Raw genomic sequence first — 25,541 nt, forward strand, 5'->3', positions numbered from 1 at the left:
GGTGGTAACTTCAAGCTGAACACAAGATTTCTGGAGCACTGCCTGCCCTGTTACCTTGCCACCAACCAATCAGAAGAAAGTCACACACCCTGCAGGCCTCACCACAAATTTTGCCTATTAAAAACTTCTCCCCTGGGCTTCCCTGGTGGCGCAGTGGTTGAGAGACCGCCTGCCGATGCAGGGGACATGGGTTCGTGCCCCAGTCTGGGAGGATCCCACATGCCGCGAAGCGGCTGGGCCTGTGAACCATGGCTGTTGAGCCTGCGCGTCCGGAGCCGTTGAGCACGAGCCACCCGTTCTCCTTGGTCCTGCAATATAAACCTTTCTCTGCTCCAAACTCTGACATTTTGGTTTGTTTAGCCTCACTGTTTGTCAGGCACAGGAACTTGGGCTTGAGAACAAGATTTGGGTTTACTTCTCGGTTCCCAGTCTATTCTATTGATCTATCAGCTTATTCTTACTTTAATTATTGTAGCCTTGTATTTTTCCTATTTTTTTATTTTTATATTTCCAGACTAACTTTAGCATCACTTGGTAAAGACAGATAAAAGAGGAGAGAGTGGAAGCAGAAATATCTTAGGTCTTATCAGGCTCTACTCAGTTTGGTGCCTGGAAGAAGAATGGTCCAAGGAGAAAGGGGTCAACAGTGTCAAATGCTTCATGAACATTAAGATAAAGGCTGAAGAGTATCCTCTGGATTTAGCCAATACTAACAGAAACTACTGGCACCCTGAGGGCAGATAGGTTGTGTTGATAGGGAATTTATTTTTAAATAGGTGGGAATTTATTTTAAAATAAAATACTTTATTAATAAAAATTGTGTTTATTAGTTAGGTTTAGTTTCCGTTGCATATGCAGACAATCCAAATAAGTGGCTTAAACAGGACAGTTGCTTTAGTCTCTCTTACATATATAATTAGATGCAGGCACTCTGCAGTGAATAAGGACCCAGGCTTCTTTACCTTTTACTATATCATCTTAGTGCAGGCTTCCACCCTCAAGATTGTCTCATGGTTCAGGACAGCTGGTCAACCTCCTACCATCATGTGCACATTCCAGGCTGGAAGAATTAGGAAGGGGCAATGTTAAAAGAGTATACTTTCCAGCTGAGTAGTCTTCCTTTAAGAAGCTTTCTCAGAATGACCACCCAAAACCTTCCACATAGATATCACTAGCCACCCACAATCTCAGGGCCATGTTGAAGTATGAAAGAAGTGCTAGGTGAGTTGGTGTTCCTGAGCACATCCATAACCAGCTGGACAAGATTTCATACAGCAGAGCTGCCTTCATGAATATACCACAGTATTGGCAGTAAAAGCACCTAGGAAGTATCTTTCAGCTGGGCATATTGCTACCTGGAATAAAACTTTAAGGAAGGAGTGGAGATTGTCTATAAAGTAGTCAATGACAGTCCCTTCCATGTTGTGTTAAGGTTGAAAAGCACTTATTAAAATAAATAGCTGTACTAGAAGTCCCAAACTGGAGGTGAGGAAGTCAATTTCATCTTGCAGAGATGATTTTTACAATTTTTAGTTTCCAACACTTGAAAGTCAATCAATTTCACATAAATCTCTAGATTTCTGCTTTCTCTTGAAAATCAAAAATTTGGCAATATGCTGGGCTCACATTCTCAATGAGAAGTAGCTGCCTCACCTGTCCTCCAGTTATTCGCTGTCCCCATCTTTCCCTGTTGTGACCCTGGACTGGCCTGCTCATTTAAATTACCTTCTTGTCTCCAGTAGGCATTTGTGTTTGCACCCTCTACAAATGAATAACTGTGATAAAGATAAGAAGTATGCATAAAATGTGACAGTAGAATCATTAAGTTAATTGATTATTAGTCTAATAATTCAACAAGTGTTGAAGTCCTTTCATATGATTAAATCTACGTGCAAGGCGTAATGGAGATCATAGAAGGTCTGGAGAGAAGTCTCTGTCCTCATGGAGTTACTAAAGTATCTGATCTCAGTTTATTTATGTATACTTTATACTTGCAATATAAAGTATGCTGGGCTATGTGAGAGCACACATCACTTCCTATTCTAAAAGTGTGCCCTGAATTAGAATCTTGACAGACATGTAAGAGTTATTGAAGTGTTATGTAAATAGGTTAGAGAAAAAGACTAGAAACAGGGAAACTGGTGGAATTGGTCACATTCAACCAGTTACTAACTCATTTAAAACACATTTGCAAACTGACATTGTTGAAATCATTTAGGTCAAAGTATAGTAATGTAAATTAAATTAACACAGGCAAGCCTGCCCAAATTCAATTAAATCTAGAGGAAGGACAATACTGAGAAAATAGCAAGGGAAACTAGGAAACACCAAGGTAGGGATGAGGGAACAAAGCAAAAGTTTTTTAAGTTTACTGGATAATGAAAAGACCCTGTGTCACCCACAGGATTACCTATCTCCCTATACTTCAGGAAGGAGCAAGCATGTTTAGGTTCTATTCAACACAGCTCTATGCAGGGGGTACTTTATTATTTTAATGGATAAACATACTTAGGGTTTAAAAAGTAAAAGTTGTAAGGAAGTCTCCCTCCTTGCTGGGGTATAATTATTCCGATTTTCCTCCCAGAGAGGAAACTGAAGCTCAGAATGGTAAACCACTTTGCTTAGGCACAATAGGAAGCAGCAGAACTGGGCTTGTCAGTTTCTGTCACAGAAATGTTGCCGCCTGATAATTAAGCCTTTCTATTTCGAAACAGAATTGCGATCGCCTGTAAATGGGGTTTGTTTGATAAAGCTCCTCACAGGCCGGGTGGGGCTCAGTCTGCAACCCTTATCCCTCCGGCCTCCCGGGGAGGCCAGATGTCTCTTCTTACCACACCAACACAAAGCTAGCTTTCTCTCGCCTTTGCTGAGGCCTGGGCACCAGACAGGAAACCCAACAAAAGACCAGGGATCCAGGCCCAGGGCCGCGGAAGCTCGGCGGCGGGCCCGGAGCGTGCAGGCAGCGTATCCCCTGTCCCCGCCGCACCCCGCGGACACCGCCTGCCTCTGTGACCGGTATCCAAGGCTCCCGCGCCCGCGCGTTCCGCCCCAGGGCGGGCTGCGAGGCCTCCGCGGTCCTCTGCGGAGGAAATCATCCCGGCCTGAGTCCAGGAAATCTTGCCGTGCGCAGGAGGCCTGGGCCAAGCCCCGCCCCAGAGCCGCCCCTTCCGCTCGCGCCGGGGTGAGGTCTGCGGGGCTGCCGGGATCCGCTCGGACGCGGCCACGTTGTCCTGCGCCTTCTGAGCGCCTGGCTCTGCGAGTCCAACCGGCGGCGCCCGACCAGCTGCCCCCTCGCATAGCCGCTGGGCTAGGTGGGGTCGCAGTATCCCCACGCTCCCTCAGCCGGGCGCAGCGGCGCCGGGTTCCAGCGCGCGGGCGCGTCTGGGATCAGGGCCGGGGAGGAGCCGCCCTCCGTCAGCCGGGCTCGCCTCCCGGCGCCGCCCAGAAGCAGCGAACGGGAGGGAGCGCGGTTCAGCTGGGCTCTGCGCAGGGCTGGGCGCCGGGGCCCATGCCCGTGCGCCCCCGCGGGCCCGCGCCATGGCCTCCGGGAGCGTGGCCGAGTGCTTACAGCAGGAGACCACCTGCCCCGTGTGCCTGCAGTACTTTGTCGAGCCCATGATGCTCGACTGCGGCCACAACATCTGTTGCGCCTGCCTCGCCCGCTGCTGGGGCGCGGCGGAGACCAATGTGTCGTGCCCCCAGTGCCGGGAGACCTTCCCGCAGCGGCACATGCGGCCCAACCGGCACCTGGCCAACGTGACCCAGCTGGTGAAGCAGTTGCGCACCGAGCGGCCGTCGGGGCCCGGAGGCGAGATGGGCGTGTGCGAGAAACACCGCGAGCCCCTGAAGCTGTACTGCGAGGAGGACCAGATGCCCATCTGCGTGGTGTGCGACCGCTCCCGCGAGCACCGCGGCCACAGCGTGCTGCCGCTCGAGGAGGCGGTGGAGGGCTTCAAGGTGAGGGCCGGGCGTGCAGGGCGGGGAGGGGCCGGAGCGCGAGTCGGACAAAGGGAGGAGAGAGCCAAAGGGGCTTCCTTTTTTCCGCCTAGAAAATGGCTGAGCCGGACGTGTGGTTCACAGCCGTCATTTCCTCTCTGTCCGCTCCAGAGCCTCGGCACTCAGATTTGGGAGGAAAACCTGTAGCTGGTGAGGAAGCCAGAAGTCTCCCCACCCCCACTCTCATTTCCTTATGTGCCTCTATGTTTACCCGCTCACGGGCACATTATACATAAAGACGGCCCATGGAGACCCCTCTTGAAGGTATAAAAGATATGCGTAAAACCACGTCCACAACGACAAGCTTCAGAGACGCTCGCACTCCTGTCGGCTCCTAGATGATCTGAGACAAAACACAGTCGGACGTTAACTGGCTGTATACACATCAAGCAGAGGCCCATCACCTCTCCATTCCCCAGCACTTCCTTGTGCTCCGTCCTCTTCTAGAAGCTCACGGAAAAGAACGAGCTCCTTACTACCTAAGTCATTTAACCACCGTGAGACTCATAGGAGATAACACAGTTATGAAGATTGAGTGAAATAAAATGATGTGTGGATCCCCTTGTGAACTCTTGAACCAACAGACTGGCACAGCTAAACAATAACGTGGAAACAAAGTATTAAATATAAAACAGTTGTAAGGCAACATTCAAGGAGTGCATGATCTGTGTGTTTGAGGACTGCAGGAATATGTACACAATTATGTACATGTTTAAATGTGAGTACATTCATGCAAAATTATTCACTTAACATTTATGGTGCTTTCAAAAATATTCTTTTACTCACACTGGTGATAACCCTCTAGTAGGTTGAGAAGGTGGTGTTTGCCCATGTCACACCAGAGGAAAATAAGAGAAGTTAAGTCCTTTTCTCAGTACGCGTCTGTGAAAGAGCGACAACTTAAAGCCTCCTAGTCCATTCACCTTTCCACTAAGCCATGCAGTATCCTTCCAAGGGCAGGTAGGTGACCCACCATTTAAGATACAAACTACCAAAGGAGAGGTCTGGTGACCCCTGTGCCCTGGTGATGACAGTATGGTCCAAGGATAGGCTCTAACCAGGAACTTGGCATCAGGAATGTGGGTTGCACGTGTGATAAGCAGAATAGCCATATTGATGCTATGGTCTGCCTAATCTTGAACTGCCCACCTGTTTTTGCTTTTCTTAGGAGCAAATCCAGAACCAGCTGGACCACCTAAAAAGAGTGAAAGACCTAAAGAAGAGGCGTCGGGCACAGGGGGAACAGGCACGAGCTGAGCTCTTGGTAAGGTTCTTTGGAATTCACAGGTAATATCAGTTCTGCCGGTCACTCTCTTTTTTTTGTGAGGCTGTTAAACTCCCCTTAACCTTGTGCACTCAGGTCGCCCAGAACTTCTAGGTGTGGGTGGAACAACCTTATATGGCAGTTGGGAATTCACCTGGAGAACCAAGGGATTCCCTCCCACATTTTGGGGGAAAGGATGGAATAGCTGAGTTTAGAACCCCTAGAGATCTGACCTATCAAAAGTTTAATCTGCTAGCTTTGTGCAGATCAAGGTTGATCCCTGACAAAGCTAATACAGGTGAAATTCTTGGGCACAGTTAGCCTCCTTTTATACCATTCTGCAGACAGTTACTGACAGTGGCTTTCTGTAAGCCCGCCTGTTGCTTCTTGCTGGAATGTTCCTTTTCTTGACAGTTCAGTTCTGAACTTTTCAGTTTGTTCCCTTCCCCTAGTCTCCCAAAGCCTTAGCAAGTGACTGATGTGCTGATTTGTGATAGGGATATTTGGGGGGGTTTGTTCTGGGAAAAAAATTTGAGATTTTTATAATATATACTTATATGTCTACCATCTAAGTGTTTAAGCATCTTTTGAACAATAAATAAAATATTACAAGTTCCCATCCATTAGAGGTATTTGCATCTGAAAAGCAAACTCTTAGACTAGTAGTGTCTAGCACCATCTCGTGAGAAATTTTGTCAGTCCTGGCCAGGGTGTAGTAAAGAACTTTTGGACTGGGAACTTATTCCCATGATGCCGTAAGATCTCACCACTTGTTCTGCTCACAAAATCCACTGAGACCTCAGCTCCCTTTGCTTGAAAATAGGTCTGATTGAAGGAGAATCTTCTAGTGAGCCTGAGTGGACTTAAATCATTAAGCACACCACTGTGTCCTCTGTGAGGGGATTGTCAAAGGGGGGAAACAGCCCTTCTTTGAGAATCAGGGCACCTGGACATACTTCTTGGCTCTGTCAGTAGCCAATTGAATAGATGGAGAGAGTAATACAACCTCTCTAGGCCTCAGTTTCCTCATTTGTGAAATAGGTAGGTTGGACTAGACTTTTGGTTCTTCAGCGAGGTGAGTACTGCCCTCTCCTCCTCTCCGTGGTGTGTGGGTGTTTGGTTGGAGTGATTGGGGAGGGTTGGGCAAGGATGCTAAATGTCCTGCAATGCAAAGAACAGTCCCATGCAGGCAGAATTCTCCCCCCCACCAGGGTGCCAATGGCATTCTCTTTGCAAAGCACTGAATTAGTTGAGCTTTAAAGACTCTTTCATTTCTAAGATTATATTGTATTGTTTATGCATTGAAAGACCTGTCCCGCTCAGAAGTATAAGCTCATGAAAAGGATTTATAAACAAGGTGCGTGTGCGTCACTGTTGCACAGTAAATAGTATACCTGAATGAAATGATGAGGTCTTGGGGTGGATAGCCAGGGGAGAAATATGAAGGGCTCTAGAAGTAGCCTTTCCTCTCTTCACTGCCCTTGCCTGTCATCCACACAGAGCCTGACCCAGATGGAGAGGGAGAAGATCGTTTGGGAGTTTGAGCAGCTGTATCATTCCTTGAAGGAGCATGAGTATCGCCTCCTGGCCCGTCTCGAGGAGCTAGACTTGGCCATCTACAACAGTATCAATGGTGCCATCACTCAGTTCTCTTGCAACATCTCCCACCTCAGCAACCTGATCGCCCAGCTGGAAGAGAAGCAGCAGCAGCCCACCAGGGAGCTCCTGCAGGTAAGGCTTAGCGCGCCCTGCTGAGACAGCTCCTGCTAAAAGGTCTCCCTTCTCTCTTTGCCAAGCAGTATCCAGGACCCCCTACTGCCTTGCCAACTCTGTGGGAGTAGCAGGGGCTTGCCAAGCTCTATGTTGGGCATGTTGGAGGAGGAAATATACAATAGAGGACCTGGTTGACACAGCTTGGGTCAGTCAGTTGCACTGTCTCATGGAAAGGGCAAAAGGGAGGCCTAATGCCCAGGCCTGTCCTTCGCTGATAAGTGGTCTGATCACAGGCTCTCGACCTCTCTGGGCCTCAGTGACCTCATCTACTCATTATGTAATGAGGGGTTTGGCCCACATGTCATTTAAAGACCCTCCTCACCCCAGTTATCCTGTAATTTTAACGTGTATGTGTGCATTACCACAGCCACAAAACAAAGAAACACTTGAGTGGGAGTGGTCAGCCCAAGCAGTCTTGTGATTTAATCTTGGTAGTGCAGGTGATAAAGCTGCAATACACGTAACCCAGGAAGACCACTGGAAATGAGCTGATGATGCCTGACTGTCATTTGTTCATTCAATGCAGATGAATTGTCTATTCTGGGTCAGGCACTAGTCTAGGCACCGGAATTAAGTGGTGAGTAAGCTCTCCTGAAATTTAAATTCTAATGTTGAGATCATATGATCTCAAGTGAGCAAACAAGTATCATTGGTGTTGATAAATACCATTAAAAAGGGGCTGATAGGATAGGGTTAGGGTTAGCAAATTATGGCCCGCCACCTGTTTTTGTATGTTCTGCAAGCTAAGTATACTTTTTACAGTTTTGAATGGTTGAGAAAAAATCAGAAGGATGTTATTTCATGATATGTGAAATTATATAAAATTTGAATTTCATTATCCATACTTTTTATTGGAACATAGCCATGCCCATTCATTTACGTATTGTCTGTCGCAGCAGAGTTGAGCAGTTGTGACAGAGACTGTATGGCCTTTTCCTTAGAAGAAGTTCACTGACTCCTGCTTTAGATTAAAACGGAAGTCTTAATCTTGAGCTTTAACTAACACCAATATTTAATTGCCAGGGAGAGAAGGAAGAGCTTGCAAAGGGAACAGTTGACCAGAGAATGTGGCCAGGGAGGAAGAATGTTTCAGGAAGGAGGGAGTGGACAACAGAATCTAATGCAGTTGAGGTGAAATAATATAAGGGCTGAGATCCATTTGGTTTAAAAACATGGGCATCACTGATAATCTTGATAATAATCATTATCATCTCAATGATTTTCATCTCAGATAATCATTGATATTCTGCCACAGTGGAATAATTTGGTCAGGAGCCACATGAGGGAGAGTTGTGGTGACAGAGGGTGAATGGAAACTGGAAGAGTAAATGACTATTTCAAGAAGTAAGACTGTGAAGGAGATATTAAAAAAAAATACTCGGAGATGAGGTAGGATTGTGGGGCTTTATGGGGAGGGGATGCTTAAAGAAACTAGCTAAAAATATTATAAAAGAAAATGTGGAAAGGAGCACCTATGTTGTAAGGATTCAGGTGAAGAAAATCACTGAAGCTATAAGGATGAACTAATCACTAATGTGCTGTTTCTGAGAAGGCAGAAGGGAAAGGTAACTAAAGCATATGTGTGGGACTTAGTTTTGGAAGATCCTCTGTTGTATGGGAAGAAAGGACGGTGGAGGCAGGTAGATGCAGGCAGGTTGTGCACTTTGATAGCTAAAACCCGTTGGCTTTTCTTTTTTTTTTAATAAATTTTATTTATTTATTTTGGCTGCATTTGTGTCTCCATTGCTGCGTGAGGGCTTTCTCTAGTTGCAGTGAGTGGGGGCTACTCTTTGTTGTGGTGCACGGGCTTCTCATTGTGGTGGCTTCTCTTTGTTGCAGAGCATGGGCTCTAGGTACACGGCTTCAGTAGCTGTGGCTCGTGGGCTGTAGAGCACAGGCTCAGTAGTTGTGGCGCACAGGCTTAGTTGCTCCGTGGCCTGTGGGATCTTCCCGGACCAGGGCTCGAAGCCATGTTCCCTGCATTGGCAGGTGGATTCTTAACCACTGTGGGACCAGTGAAGTCCCTATCATCGAGTTTTGATTTCACGGTCCATGTGTTCAAAAATATTCTCACAAATACCTTCTACCTTAAAAAAATGGGCAAACCCATAAAGATACATAGCAAATTAGTGGTTGCCACTGGGTAGAAAGGAATGAAGAGTGACTGTTTAATGGGTACGAGGTCTCCTTTCAAGGCAGTGAAAGTGTTCTGGAATTACATAGCTGTGATGGTTGCACAACACTGAGTTTACTAAATGTACTAAGTTGTACACTTTGAGATGATTAAAGTGGTGAATTTAGGTTATGTATATTTTATCACAATCAAAAAACAAAAAAAACCCAACAAAACAACAAAACAAAAACCTCAAATCTTGCAAAGCCCTAATCCTGGATGAGCCCAACTACCTTCTCTCCCTATGCCTGGCACCAGAGCAGTCACAGTCTGAAAAAGCAGGGACAAGAAAAAGGTCACACAACTGGGCAGACGAGTCCCAGTATAAACTGACGTTCACTGACCAAGTAATTCTAATACATCTCACAAACCAGATGGCTTTCCCATACTCTGAAACAATAATTTCAGAACCTTCCCACATTCTCCAAAGCTCATATTTTCTCTAACCCCTGCTCAATGGGAGCAGACAGTCCTGCTTTGCTAACTTCAAAAGAGAATAAGAGCCAACAGGGACTTCCCTGGTGGCGCAGTGGTTAATCCGCCTTCCAATGGTGGGCTCTAGTTGTGGCTCACGGGCTCTAGAGCACAGGCTCAGTAGTTGTGGTGCCCGGGCAACAGAGTAGCCCCCGCTCGCCACTACTAAAGAAAGCCCGCGCGCAGCAAAGACCCAACACAGCCAAAAATAAATAATAAATAAATAAATGAAGTAAAAAAAAAAAAAAAGATAGTACACTTTAGTTTAATCATGACAGCAATATCTGGGAAACCCAAATGGAGAGATATTCTATAAAATAATTAGCCAGCGTTAAGGCAATGTGTCACAAAAGCCACTCCAGACTATAGACACATGTCATCATAAAAATGCAATGAACGATCCTAGATTACCTGAGTGGGGAGGGGAGGGGAGTAGCTGTAAAGAATATTAATAAGACAATTAAATTAGGTTATGGACTGTCGATTATACAAATGTATCAATATTCAGCTTCCTGAGTTTGATAACTGTACTATAGTTACATAAGAAAATGTACTTGCTCTTAGGAGGTACAGAATCATAAAGGGGTAAAGGGATATAATATAAACAATGACCTCTCAAACGATTCTAAAGATAAATATGTCTGGGAAAAAGAGTGTACAGGAGCTCTTTGTACTAGCAGCTTTTCTGTGTACTTGAAATGATTTCACAGTAATAAGTCAAAGAAATCAAGCTAGACAGGCAGGCAGTTGTGGTCCAAGGGTGGGATGCTTGAGTCAGTAAATTTGAAATCTTGAGATCCTCGACCAGTGCAGGAGGAGAGCGCAGGAAGTGCTAGAACAGCGAATAGTGTGCATCCCAGTTCCCTCTGCCCAGTTTTTAGCTCCTGGACTGTGAGTTGTGCTCCTTGTCTCCCTGGTTTCTCCCAGGAGAGCCACCCCATAGTTGGGTTTTCAACAAACATCTGTGAGAGAAAATGGAAGTTAGGAATGATTTCTTATGCTTATCCTTTTCCTTTCTCTTACAGGACATCGGAGACACGTTGAACAGGTACAGTTTTCTCTCTCCCCTGTGCTAAATCAAGCCTGGAAAGATTTTCCCTCATACTTAGAAAGTCTGGAAGGAGCCCAGAGCCTGAGGATATCTTACCAAGTTGACACATGTCCCGCCTGTCCCTGAACCGAGTCACTAGTGTGCAAAGAACTAGATGGAGTGCAGCTCTTCTCAGTAAAACTCAGGAATTATTGACAAATTATGAGGGTAAGGGGTGGAGTAGGGGGCCCATTTGGGAGGTTGCTGGCGGTTTATGAGGACACTTCTATGGAGAGGGTAGAGACTTACAGGGACTTGGGCAAAGTGCAAGGGTATTTTATAGTTTTTGTTTCCTAAACATTTCAGAATCCTTTCTTTTTTGTTATCTCTGTCTCTCTGTGTCTCTGTTTCTGACTCTTTCTTTTTTCTGTAATGGGGAAAATATGGTCTAAGAAAAGTGAGACCAGCTCAGTTATATAATGAGTGATGAGTTACCTGGATTCTGGCTCCTGTTCTCATTATTTCTCTACTGTTATCATCAGATGGAAAGTGAGGAAGAGCTACCTGGGAATTGGGACATGACCGAGCAGGAGAAGCCCAGAATGTGCAAGAAGCCAAGATTAAATTATGTTTTCAGGGTTGGATGGCAAGGACAAATGGGATAGGCCTTAGGGGCATAATGTTTGGTACCTACTGGGGCGGAGCCTGACTTTGAGGGAACTGAACTTTGAAGCTAATAAAAACCCTGAAGGGTGAAAACCCTCCAGAGGAAATGCAGCTTGATTATGCGGGAGCATTGGAGGAGATATGCGGGGGGTGGCACATAGATGGGGTAGGATGGCTGCGAGGGCTGTGTGGACAGAACTGTTGATAGAACTGAGCTTTTTGAGGGCTGCTGAGATGGGATGCTGATGAGCTGGAACTCGTACTAGTCCCTGCCAAGTGACCCCAACAAATACTCCCTTCACTTTTACTACTATGTTTACTTTTTGGTACCAGTCTAGCTCTGAACTAACAGGGAGATAGATCCTTTAGATTCTAGCATTTTGGGACGTTAAGGTCTGGGTTTGGCTCTCTGAGTTAGGAAACCCAAAATTTCATTGGCTTAAGGCTTAAACATAATTTAAAAATTTTGTCACCATTAAAAAATGTGCAAGTAGGTAGCCCAGGGCTGGTTGGGTGGCTCCAGTGATCATTAGACTCTGAGGTTTCTTTCCATTTACCCTTCTGCCATCTGTAAGATACAGTCCTCATTCTTACAGTCCAAGATAGTTCCTAGAATGCTAACCAGCAGGAAGAAGATAAGTCACATCACATACCTTTTTATTTTATTATTTTATATAACCAGAAACCTTTTTTTAAAAAAATAATAAATTTATTTATTTATTTTTGGCTGCATTGGGTCTTTGTTGCTGTGCGCGGGCTTTCTCTAGTTGCGGCGAGCAGGGGCTACTCTTTGTTGTGGTGCACGGGCTTCTCATTGTGGTGGCTTCTCTTGTTGCAGAGCACGGGATCTAGGCACGCGGGCTTCAGTAGTTGCAGCACATGGGAGCAGTAGTTGTGGCTCACGGGCTCTAGAGTGCAGGCTCAGTAGTTGTGGCGCATGGGCTTAGTTGCTCCGTGGCATGTGGGATCTTCCCGGACCAGGGCTCGACCCCATGTCCCCTAGCAGTGGCAGGTGGATTCTTAACCGCTGAGCCGCCAGGGAAGCCCCACATTCCTTTTTAAGCAGACTTCTCAAATTGCCACAAGATACTTCTTACCTCTCATTGGCCAGAACTCAGTCACAAGGTCAAATTTAGACCAGTCAGGCATGAACCCAGTAAAATTTGGAAGATGGGAGAAGGCATATTGGGTGGGCAACTAGCAGTCAGTCTTTGCCATAGACCCCTTGAGGGGGGTGGTGGGTAACTGGGTATTGTCCAGAGAGTACCTGTCTGTCTGAAGATGTCATTCTCGCCATATTTGGGAACCTGAGGATTATGGGTCATTGCCCACCACAAATATCAAGGACTTTATCATGGAATCTAGTGCTTTCTGGCAAGGGCAGGCTTATATTCAGTTTAATTCAGTAAATCTTTGAGGACATGCCATGTGAAAAGCCAGAAGCTAGTACTGTGGGGGAATAAGAAGTCTCTCCTATTCTGGTCCAGAGGATCATAGTCTAGAAGGAGAATAGGAAAAAGGCTAGAGTGGCTGCTTTTAAAGACTGTCCACCTGTGTTGGCCAGTTTAGCCCAGGTTTGTCCTGGACCCTGAAAGGTTGTGGAGTTGGGGGAGGGATTCACTTGTTTTTTTTTTTTTAAACTTAGGGCTGAAAGAATCAGGATCCCTGAACCCTGGATCACACCTCCAGATCTGCAAGAGAAAATCCACATTTTTGCCCAGAAGTGTCTGTTCTTGACTGAGAGTCTAAAGCAGTTCACAGGTAATGTAAGAAGAGGGATCCATGAGGGTTTATGCTCTCAATAACTATATTGCCTGAGAGGATGTATTTTCCAGCCCGATAATGGGATGCAAACTAAACATTTTCTTTTCTCCCCTTAGAAAAAATGCAGTCAGATATGGAGAAAATCCAAGGTAAATTTATCTACTTAATGGGCTTTTGACGTTGAAGTTTCCTGGGAAGATGAACATCTGCACTAAAGTGTGGGAAAGTGGGAAATGCGCGATACCCGCTGGCCGGCCTCCCCTGATATTTTACATCTTTCTTTTTGCTTTGTTAATTTTTTCAATGAATAGCCTCTTCAATTTGAAGCCTTTTAACTATATGCACTCATTTCTTAATCTACAATAATGGAGGAGAAAAATATGCAATCCAATAATTAATCCAGAACTAGTTTGATTATTTAAAATTATTTTTAATTGAGATAGAGGATCAACAGAAACTATCCTAGCTACATTTCATTTGAGCTAGTATTTGTAGTTACAATTTATAGAGTTTCTGCTGCATGTGGGCACTGGTGCTGACCAGGACAGGAGGAATCAAGCCGCACTGATTGAGGCAGAACCTCGAGGGAAGTGGTTAGGAACAGGGATTCAGGAGTCCGGCTGCCTGGGTCCTGCACCCGGCTCTGCCACTTGATAAGGATTCTACACTATAATTTCCTCATCTGTAAAAATGAGGAGGATAGTAGCTCTTACCTCACAAGGTAGTAAGGATTAAGTTAAATTAGTTACCATTTCTAAAGCCTTTTAGAATGGAGTCTGACACGTAATAAACCCTACATTTATGTTTATTAAATAAAATGTTCAAGGTATTTAAGGGATTCTCTTCCTAATACAAAATTTTCTGCTCGTGATCACATATGAGTATACAGCACATATGGCTGTATACTAAATGTTAAAATTCTAGGCAGCCTGGTAGAATCTGAAATCCTTATATGTAGGTAATCCCTTTTCTCATTTAGTACAAATTACAAATCCCCATAATTCTGATAATTTCCTGTATATGCTAAAACTTTATTTGCATTGTATCTTTTCAGATACATACTTTTTTTCACATCTAGCAATGTAGACTTAGGGAATGCTCACAAGCAAAACAGGGAGAAACTCCACTTAATACCAGAAGCTCAGACATGACGTTCCTTGATCTGACTCTCATTTATTTTTCCTACTCTTCTCCTGTCACTTAAAAGGCTCACTGAGAGCGTATCTGTGAAAATGCTTTTTCAACTGTGAAAGCATTTTACTGCAAATGGTCTAGTTTGCTCCAGCTTGGTAGTGGATGTCACTTGAACCACTCATCCCCTAGAATAGGTTGCTTATGAAAGCCAACAGTTATGTATGATGCGGACTTAGAACCTCCATCTCCCCCTGCAGAGCCAGCCGGCCCACTGGAGGGTGGAATCCTTAATCTTGGCTCAGTTTGGCCCCATATGCTACCAATCTCGGGCATGTGGTTATCCTTCTGCCCAAAGTTTCCAATCCCTCTTCCCTTTGAGCTCGAGGCTGGAAGATGGAGTCATACACTGTATGAAGAAATCAGTGCATGACTGACAACAGGGGTTCTGGGGTGTCTAATGGAAACCATTGCTTTATGATGACTTTAAGCAAAGCTCTGTCTCTTAGGTATTTCCTGGAAATATTCAGATGACTTCTGTAACTTCTTTTCTCTTTTGTTTTTTAGAATTGAGAGAGGCCCAGTTATACTCAGGTGGGTGATAGGAGACAAAACCATTTGGAAAAAGGAGTAAAAATCCTTATCAACGTAACTACTATTGTGAATGATTTTGGAAAGTGCCTAAATTAGGATCCTTTAGGTTACATGTATGAAAAATGATAATAGTCACAAAAATACATCAGTTGTTTCTATGTGTTTATAATATCTTTGCCTCCTAAAATGCCTCAGAGCTGAAGCCATGGACCTTTGAATAGGAGGAAATCAAACTCAGGTGCTATGAAGGATTATAGAGGTGAAACTACAGTTTCCAAAGAGTAGGGCACTCCCACTGCTAGTACACTGGTATGCTGCTCTACCCACTTAGCCTTGGGCAGTGTGTGGTTTACAAAAGGCAGTCATCCTTACAAAGCTACTGAGCTCACCTCTTATTCTGAGTGCTAGGGACAGTCTAAGAGGAATCTGCTGTCATCCCTTCTCTGTGCCTCAGAGCAAGAGTTGAAACTCTCCCTCTCCTTGACCATCACCTTCACCTCAGGTCCAGAGACACTGGGTAAATCTATGACCTCACAGGTACTCAGAACTGAGGTTTGTACTTTCCACAGTCACAGGACCGCCTTCTGTTCCATGAGATCCTCCTCATGAGCAGAGGGACTCTACATACAACGGGTCTTCTTTCATTGATATCCCCTGGCTGTAATCCATATTTAATTCTTTCAACAAGTACTAATTGAATACTCGGCTTATGTCTTACATTTCCTAATGTTGCACAGGGTACTGTAGAGGGAACAAAAGAGCATAAGACACTGACCTATCCTTGGAGTTAAATGTCTAGTTGGAAGTATGAGGTATACCCATGACATGAGGGAAAAAATGGGCAACTGTTGTGAACAGATTTTTGAACCAGAAACCAAGCCTCTGGGGTTCTTGGTCACCTCCACCAGTTGCCTGCCATCAACCTTTTGTGGGTATCAGTCAACCTAGCTGAGCTTTGGTTCAGAGAGAGAATGTTTGGGAATCTTCCTCCTGAACCAGGTATGAAGAGCAAACGAGAGGATATATGCCAGTGATTTTAAAACAGGAAACCACCACGTGATTGTAAGATGCATGTGGGACTAGTGTATCCGATGTAATGTGAACATTCGTATGTTTCACAGATTTGTTGATATTTGGTTGTAGAGTGCTGTACCACACCCTGTCTATCTAAATTCTGTATTCTGTGAAACTTCTGGTCCCCAAGACTTAGATTAAGGGATTGGACGTACATGTAAGAAAACCTCAAATTCAGCTTAATAATGGGTATTGTGGTTTAAGATGTGAAAAAGCAAATGGAGGTAAAAATTTCAGTACTTTCAATATATCCTAGCTAAAAGAAGTAACTAGCTAATCCAAACAGTAATTTTTGGAATGTCAATTTCAGGGTGTAATTGAGTGTAAGATGAATGTGCCTTTGTTGGAGAGCTCATATTCTCTTCTTAGGGGGTAGGAGAAAAGCTGGGTGTTCAGAGTGGGCTTTCCTGGCGCTCGGCTGACCTTCCTCTGCCCTTCTGTTCCTCTGCAGTGGATGTGACTCTGGATCCAGACACGGCCTACCCCAGCCTGATCCTCTCTGATAACCTGCGACAAGTGCGGTACAGTTACCTCCAGCAGGACCTGCCTGACAACCCTGAGCGGTTCAATCTGTTTCCCTGTGTCTTGGGCTCTCCATGCTTCATCGCTGGGAGACATTATTGGGAGGTAGAGGTGGGAGATAAAGCCAAGTGGACCATAGGTGTCTGTGAAGACTCAGTGTGCAGAAAAGGCGGAGTAACCTCGGCCCCCCAGAATGGATTCTGGGCAGTGTCCTTGTGGTATGGGAAAGAGTACTGGGCTCTTACCTCCCCAATGACTGCCCTCCCCCTGCGGACCCCTCTCCAACGGGTGGGGATTTTCTTGGACTATGATGCTGGCGAGGTCTCCTTCTACAATGTGACAGAGAGGTGTCACACCTTTACTTTCTCTCATGCTACCTTCTGTGGGCCTGTCCGGCCCTACTTCAGTCTGAGTTACTCGGGAGGGAAGAGCGCAGCTCCTCTGATCATCTGCCCCATGAGTGGGATCGATGGGTTTTCTGGCCATGTTGGGAATCATGGTCATTCCATGGAGACCTCCCCTTGAGGAGGTGAACTCAGGCCAAAAGGGCCATTGACCATACTCCTACCCCAGGCATAAGGCATCCTGTTGCCTTGACACTTCCTGCCCATCACAGCTGGATGTCCTTACCACTTTCCGAGCCCTGCAGTGCAAGACAGGATGTCCATGTTCTCTGCCATCCCCTCCCTTCCCACGAAAATTGTGAGATGTAATGAGAAGTATTAAGATTGCCCAGAAATAAAAACCACATGTCCGCCTCCAGTGTTCCACACTTCTTGGTCTTACACATTACTGGAGGGGATCAAGAATATGGATAACCTTGGGTTCGGAGAGCCATTCAAGGTATGTAACACCTTGGCTCAGCCCCACATAGTGATCGTGGGTATTTGCTGTCATTTCTGAACTAGGGCTTCTTTCTAAGAACCTAGAGCTGGACTAGAAAGTCCTGTCAGCATGGCTCCCTTTTGTCCCAGTTTTTCCTCCTGGGAATAGTACCTCTACCCCTGATTCCCAATTGGCCGTAGTTTTATTAACTCCATTAAAGAGGTCTATATGTGTTTTGATTAGTTACCGTTATTTTACAATAATGGTGGGAAATGGTCCCACCTCTGTTATGAGATAATGTTCTAATCAATGTGCTCTTTTCTGTCTTTTTGAGGGCTTTGTCAGCTCCCTTCATTCTAATGAAAAGTGTATCCTGGTGCTGGATGCACGTCATCCAGGATAATTTTCTGCCCAGCACCATCCATTGTTCCTACATCCCCTCGCACTCACATTTGTGGACTGATGGTCAGTCATACACTATCCCTGGAAGGATTCCAGGGCAGTATGCCAGGGATTCATTGACTTTTGTCTCCTTTTCTCCCATCTCCTTTGAGGGATGGGGGGATTTACCTTTCTAATATGTGTACCATCAAGGGGCACTTCCATCCCCATGGCCATTGGATCACGAGGTGTTCTGAGGTCAGAAGACCAAGGCAGATCACTTTGAGCAAAAGCTCCCACAGTGGCTCTAAGTCCTGCTTCTCTTTGGGTACATGCTCCTCTGTTTGAAAATAAAGTGAGTATGGATGTTGTTTACACTGTTGTTGTCTTCTGGGTCTTGGTAGGATTGGGTTCATATGGGTCCAGAATCCCATTCTGGCCAATATTTTACTTCCAACTGGATGATAAAAACAGTACCATGTTACTGCTTTCTGATGGTGCTGGGAAAGTAGTGTTGGACATCCACAGCCTACAGCTTTGTTAATCCTGTCACTTCACTGGGAAAGTGTTCTTTCAAGTCCTTTTTTATAACAGTGGGGTAATACAGCAATGCTTGGTGTAGATCAAAGAGCCCAGAACTTGCTTCCCAACTCAGAAGCAGCAGCCTAAGCCCTTGGGGACATGGAGGTCACCACGTCCTAAGGAGGAAAGATAGGCTGAGAGAACAGCTCCTTTCCAGGGTATTTGGATCTTTCCTGCTTCTGGACATGGCCTCAGAAGACAAGATTTTGTGGTCTTACTTAGTCCTGTACCCAGCATTGTGGTTCATGGCTGAAGATCATGAGTTGGTGGTATGTCCTAATTCATTCATTTATTCATCAGGTTTTAAGAGAAATAACCAGGAGCTAAAGAGAGGGGCCTCCATGAGGCTAGGTTAGCTTTGGCTGAATGCTCTCAATAGATATAAATACATATGATAACATATATTATGTATGTATATAAAATACTACACAGATACAGAGCAGTGCTTAGCACATAATATGAAGTGCTTTATGCACAAGGGCTTATTGCTCATAACAACCCTGCAAAGTGGGTACTATTGCCTTTATTTTACACAAGGAAACTGAAGCACAGAGAGGGTAGTAATTTATCCAAGGTGCACAGCTAGGAAGCAGCAGGGCCAGAATTCATACTGAGGTGGAACACGTGACCATATACCTCATATCCTGCCTCGCAATATCTATGGATTATGCTTTTCCACATGGGAAGGCAGAGCAGAAACTGAAGGCTTGGAGTGCCAGTCTGTTCACCTGGGATGTTAACAATAACTCTTGTCTACTCTAGACTCAGGATTTGCGACTGGAAAACTAGGTGAAGAGACCCAGTCAGAATCGCATTCCAGTTTCACTTAATGTAGTACATTGGGGCAGGGAGGAAAAATAAGAGCCCACAAAGAGGGCACTTTGCTTGTACCAGTCCAAGAAAATGTGCCCCTAGGATAGACTCCCTGGGCCTTGCTGCTGGACTGATGGAGCTGTCTCCAGGCTAACTTAAAGCATCTCACATTGGGTCTGCTTTATCTCCAGTAGACCCAGTGCTTTAGGAGCAGCATCTTGAATTTTTATTAACAGCAGCACCTGGAGCAGTGATAAGCAGCCTTGTTGGATTCAGCAAAGTTACTTCCAGTTTGAACTGGGGTCTACTACAGTAGTGAATCTTAACAATGCTGAGTGAAAAAAGAAGTCTTTTAAAACTCTACCTTGGGCTTCCCTGGTGGCGCAGTGGTTGAGAGTCCGCCTGCCGAGGCAGGGAACACGGGTTCGTTCCCCGGTCCGGGAAGATCCCACATTCCGCGGAGCGGCTGGGCCCGTGAGCCATGGCCGCTGAGCCTGCGCGTCTGGAGCCTGTGCTCCGCAACGGGAGAGGCCACAACAGTGAGAGGCCCGCGTACCGCAAAAAAAAAAAAAAAACAACCCCAAAACAAACCAAAAAAACTCTACCTTATGATACCCTTTTTATAATATGGATAAAAGGACTGTAGTTACCAATGGGGTGTGTGGGAGGATGGGATAGAGGAGGAGGATGTGTGTGGATGTGTTTCGTACTGTTTATCATCTGATTCTTTTGGGTGGTGTGTTTAGAGTTATTAAAAACAATTTTTTTTAACCTGCCATTTTGAATGAAGTTAAATGAACCTTGTAAATGATTCTAAATTTACTCATCTGCAGAAAGGTAAGCATTTGAATTCGTTGAGTCACAATATGGACCCCTTTAGGCAAACATGGGCCCAGTAGCATTCTTTGGCTCCTCTCTGGTTCTTTCCTCAGAACATTTGAAGTTGTTAATTACACATTAGGCCTTCAACAGCTCATTCTTTTGTTCTTTTGCGGCCCGGGAAAACTGTGTTTATCTTCAGCTGCTCTAGTTTTTTCTGATACTGACCCAGCCGGTACAGAAGAGCATCTTCCCCAAGAGCAGACAAGGCCTAGAAGGGACAGGTTCAGAGAATGAAAGGGAACTGGGCATGGCCCCTGCCATCCAGGATATGCAGTTGAGAAGATGAGAGAATACACATGACAAAGGCAACACTTAAAAGCACTAAGAAATTAAGAGCAAAGCTAGCATATAGTAAATAGATCCATTTGTTAATACCTTCAGTTATCTGTGATCCTGACCGAAGTATGGATGGAAGTCACACATCTCTCAGCAAAATAAAAAACAAAACTTGAAAATTTAATGTACCAATGGTGGGTGGATTGCTTCTTCACAAATGCGAGACAATGATTCTTTGATTCAAATACACAATTAACCAGTGTTAATTGTGCCCCGGCTGAACTTGACTATTGAGAATACAAGAGAACATGACCCTGTCCTTGGAAAAGTTAATAAAGTCAATTAAGAGGAGAAAAAATAATATGAAAAAGTGGAGATCGACAAAAGACCATTTGCAGATAAGTAAAACATTGTGTGCTGTAGGAGACCTCATTGTGGACCACGGTAGTGGGAAGAAGCTGAACACTTAGGTCTAATTTCTTCTTCAGTGCGCTTTTTCTTGAGGCTGAGAGGCTGGTACCTAGTAACTTGGTCCTGCAATAAATTTTGACTTGATCATGTAATTAAATCACTACACTCCTGAACCTCCTTTAACCCAGTAATTTCTTCTTGTTTTTCTTTTGACAATCCATTTGTTTAATTTTTTAAAACATCTTTATTGGAGTATAACTGCTTTACAATGGTGTGTTAGTTTCTGCTGTATAACAAAGTGAATCAGCTATACATATACATATATCCCCATAGCCCCTCCCTCTTGCGTCTCCCTCCCACCCTTCCTATCCCACCCCTCTAGGTCACAAAGCACCGAGGTGATCTCCCTGTGCTATGTGGCTGCTTCCCACTAGCTAGCTATTTTACATTTGGTAGTGTATATATGTCCATGCCACCCTCTCACTTCGTCCCAGCTTACCCTTTCCCCTCTCCATGTCCTCAAGTCCATTCTCTACGTCTGCGTCGTTATTCCTGTCCTGCCCCTAGGTTCTTCAGAACCATTTTGTTTTGTTTTGTTTTTTTTCAGGTTCCATCTATATGTGTTAGCATATGGTATTTGTTTTTCTCTTTCTGACTCACTTCACTCTGTATGACAGACTCTAGGTCCATCCACCTCACTACAAATAACTCAATTTCGTTTTTTTATGGCTGAGTAATATTCCATTTTATGGCTGAGTAATTTCTATATGAGGTCTTTGTGAAGAATAATGAGAAAGCTCAACCAAACCAGGGTAGATTATTCTAGGGGAACTGACTTTGCTAGGATATTAACAAAGTAGCTTAGATTTCATATTGTGCAAATACATGAATATGACAATACATGAATATGACAGTATTGCCCCAGGTACATTTCCGCATAAAACAGTCAAGAGATTCATTTCAAGGTTGGAAATTAAAGCCTGTTATTTGGGACTTCCCTGGTGCGCAGTGGTTAAGAATCCGTCTGCTAATGCAAGGATACAGGGGTTCGAGCCCTAGTTCGGGAAGATCCCATATGCCCACCACCAGTACTGAGCCTGCACTCTAGATGGAGCCCATGAGCTACAACTACTCAGCCTGCGTGCTGCGACTACTGAAGCCGGAGTGCCTAGAGCCCGTGCTCCGCAACAAGAGGAAACACCGCAATAGGAAGTCCACGCACTGCCAAGAAGAGTAGCCCCACGCAGGCAACAACAAAGACCCAGTGCAGCCAAAAATAAATAAATAAACGGCACTTACCAAAATTGAAAAAATAAATAATTCTTAAAAACTAGATAAACTGATCTAGTGATTCCACTTCTAGAAATGATTATGGATATTTGAAAATATTTATTCAAGGATGTTCTTTAGAGTATGTCTCATGAAAATGAAAAAAAACCCCGTATGTTCAACAATATCCATTCGATATGGGATAATTGCAGTACTTTGCAATTTAAAAAATTATGAATTTTTAAGAAGTTACAGTCGTCTCGTTGGGAATCACTTCCGGGACAATTATAGCTTATGAAAGAAAATAGAGCAAATCTCAAATCTTGAGGGGAGGGAAATTAGGAAAGTATTTTCCCCTATACTTCTCACTCCCCATTTTCTCTATCAAAAATAGCATATGAAACCAAGGGAGTCTAGAAATCTCAGGTTCTACCGAAATTAAAACTATTTCTCTTTATGCAGAAAACAGAACTAAACTTTGCCATACATAAAGAAAAAGGAAAACCTTTGTGTATCAATAAATACAAAAGGTAACCTATCGGGACAAAATCTACTTAAAATTCCCAAATCTATGTTTCTACTGTCTGAACTTCACAGCCCAAACACAACAGTTGAAACAAGTGAGTCAAATATACTTGTTGAGTTCCTACCATGTATGCCAGGCACGGTCCTGGGCAGGCACTGGGCCTACAAAGGTTATTTTCGCAGTTTCCCTGACCCCTAAGGACTCTCAATCTAGTTGGAGGAATGATTTCTTATTTTTTAGTCTCAGGATTTCATTAAAATATGTGACCTTCCAGACACAGAGCTCAGATTACTTTGCACAAAGCTGAGAAAGCTGGAAAAGTCTGAGTCAGGATATGTGGCACGTCCCTCATTTTCCCCCTGCTATCCCCCTTAAAAATCGCCATTTTATCCACAACCTGGCAATGGACGCCATGGAGACTTTCACTCCGGAATATCTGTGACTGACCAGGAAGGTCAGGAAGCAAGCGTGTCGCTCCCAGAGTCTCTCTGGACCTGGGACAGGTCAATCCCTTGGGGCAGAAACTGGCCTTGTCAAGTCTACACCGGCGGGAGCTGTCGCGCCCTACAAGGATTTTCTCAGGCTCTTCCTCGGCTGTCACTTTCGGAGCCCCAAACAAACACTTCTCGAGTGGCAAGGCAGATCTGGGGACGAAAAGGAACCTAATAGAGAAGATAAAATGGTTCATGCCATAGAATCGGGGTCTTTTGCTACATTTTTGGTGATGTTCCTCACTGTCTTCAAAAGAAAGCAAGCCTAGGGCGAGGCTAACTACGCTCAAGATTTCGGTAAAGATTAGAGGCTGGAAAACCCACCAAGCGACCTGAGCTAAATGATGTTCTTTTTTCCCTTCCCTCCCGAAGTATGAGCTGTCTTCCTTTTCAGACCACAGGTGGCCTTTTATTCTCGGACCATTACCCGGCGACTCGGACGTAAACCCCTCTCTGGACTATACGTCACAGAGACGCTACTCTTTGTGTCTATTTCAAGGCAAAATCTCACTGCGTCCTTAAGGTGTCAGGATGGCCGAGTGGTCTAAGGCGCCAGACTCAAGCGAAGCTTCCTCTAGATTGAGGGTTCTGGTCTCCGTATGGAGGCGTGGGTTCGAATCCCACTTCTGACACACCGTTTTCTCCCTTCCCCTAATTTCCAAAACAAAAATATTGACAAGAGCAATATGCATAAGCAATTTATCAACTCAGTGTGTTAAAAACTGACTTTTAAAATTTTCTCACAGGGACTGTTAACGCCAAAAATATTAAAAGCTGAAGCATCGCGATATTTTTTGGAAGCCACGATATTTGGAGCGAAAACGCTTAATAAAGACAGGAGAGTACTACAAGAGGTTGGTTTTTTCTGAGGCATCGCGAGATAATCTAGAAACAGCGAGTTTTGGGAACCCAGATAGTTCCCTTCGCTTTGGTGCCGGAGGAGAAAGGGGGCGATGGTCCGGTACCCTGCCTGCTTATCTATCCGGCTCATCCACTTTGTTGCAGACCCAGGCCCTGCCCTGAATACTTCCTGTAGCACTTTCCTACCAACCCCACTCCCCTCTGGCTCATGGCAGTGCTGTCTGCAAAGAAATCTTATATAGATCCTCCGGTCTCTTCTCCATTTTCAAAAGTCATGTACTAGTTCTCAAACATTTCCTTTGTAAATTATGCACGTTCACACTCACGTTGGCGTCTGGTAATTATTTTGTTTCCTCGGTCAAAACTGAGTGCCGTTGTAACTCTTGAATTAAATGTGGAAGTTATACTTTCCTCCTCCAAATCTAACCACCATCAGTACTTTACTATATTTCTTACACTCCTGTTTTCTCTGCATTCGTGTATATATATATTCATAAATATTTTGTTCGTTTTTACAGAAATGCAGTCACACGAAACATACCATTCTCTTACACATTATTTCGCTTAATAGATCTTGAGCTCTTTCCACGTGAACACTTAATCTTTTTCCTTACAAAGGAAATGTTGCAAATCATTCCACAGGATAGGTAGATCCTGTTTCATTTATCTACTTTTTTTTTTCTGAACATTCACTGTATTTATAATTACCATTCTTTCAACAAATATTTAATGAGTGCTTATTATGTACCAGGGGATGCAGCCCTGGTGCTGTGGCAGTAGAATAGAATAGGGTAGGATAGGATAGAATTAAATTTTAATTTAATTTTAAAAACAGTAAAATAAGATTATACCCTGTGTTGCTTATATTCCAGTCAAATGACTGATTCTGCCTCGGGAACACCACATTCCAAGATTCCCTTATCTCTCAGGAGAAGAATATACACATCCTGGATCTTGAGACTAAGTATTTAATGCCAGCTATTGAAGATTCATATATACATGACCATGTATTTCTCTGTCATTATGACCACTCATGACTACTCATTTGATCTTTGATTTTTATCCTAATAGTCAAAATGCAAGAGACTAGGCAGGTGAAAAGAAAACCTGGTTTATTTGACAATTAAATTCTCCAGAGACATTCATCAGAGACAGATCCAATTGTTTGATCTGACAGGTCACATTCTGAATTCAGATGGCTGGAACCAAATGGTTTCAAGTACTACCAAACATGCTCAGCTCCCTGCAGTTCTTAAATTAACTGTGGTTAACTGAAATATGAAATGAAATATAAAAGCTTAAGGAGGGGAAATCGATTCTCACAAGACTTCTATTATTTTTATTAAACACATAACTGTACAGGGCATAATATATCATATACATGTATATCCACTGCCTAATAAAATCATTTTCAGAGGAGCAGACAAGTCTATCTGAATACTCTGGAAGAATGTGTATTTTCTTTGGAGAACTGGGTGAATTGAAAAAAGTCAGGAAGATAGTTGAGGTGAAGAGATAGCAGCTGTTTCTCCTGGAGAGTTCTAGAAGAAAAAAAGCAAGGATGCTATCATAAATGGCTTTTCATATGACTGTGATATTGGATTTTTAAAAGGTTGATTTTAGTTTAAAAAGAGCACACAATTACAGAATTTTAACAAAACTACTTTTTAAGAGGAAATTTCCCATTTCACTTGCAAGTGCCTCTTGGAATTATTGAGAAGATACTCCACCACTTCATTAATCCTCTTCTTTGCCCTCCCCAT

General features: G+C 44.2%; 1 protein-coding gene across 1 annotated transcript; it reads left to right on the forward strand.

Moving 5' to 3' along the window:
* Nucleotides 1-3,187: 3,187 nt before the first annotated feature.
* TRIM27 (tripartite motif containing 27) lies at nt 3,188-18,042 on the forward strand. The gene is made up of 8 exons (XM_082637492.1): nt 3,188-3,957; nt 5,165-5,260; nt 6,761-6,991; nt 10,706-10,728; nt 13,022-13,137; nt 13,257-13,289; nt 14,839-14,865; nt 16,391-18,042. The coding sequence occupies exons 1-8, from the start codon at nt 3,538-3,540 to the stop codon at nt 16,984-16,986; spliced, it is 1,542 nt and encodes a 513-aa protein (XP_082493618.1). The 5' UTR covers nt 3,188-3,537; the 3' UTR covers nt 16,987-18,042.
* The last annotated feature ends 7,499 nt before the right edge of the window (nt 18,043-25,541 follow it).

Source organism: Mesoplodon mirus (assembly GCF_964341445.2).
Source record: "Mesoplodon mirus genome assembly, chromosome: 12".
Taxonomy (NCBI): domain Eukaryota; kingdom Metazoa; phylum Chordata; class Mammalia; order Artiodactyla; family Ziphiidae; genus Mesoplodon; species Mesoplodon mirus.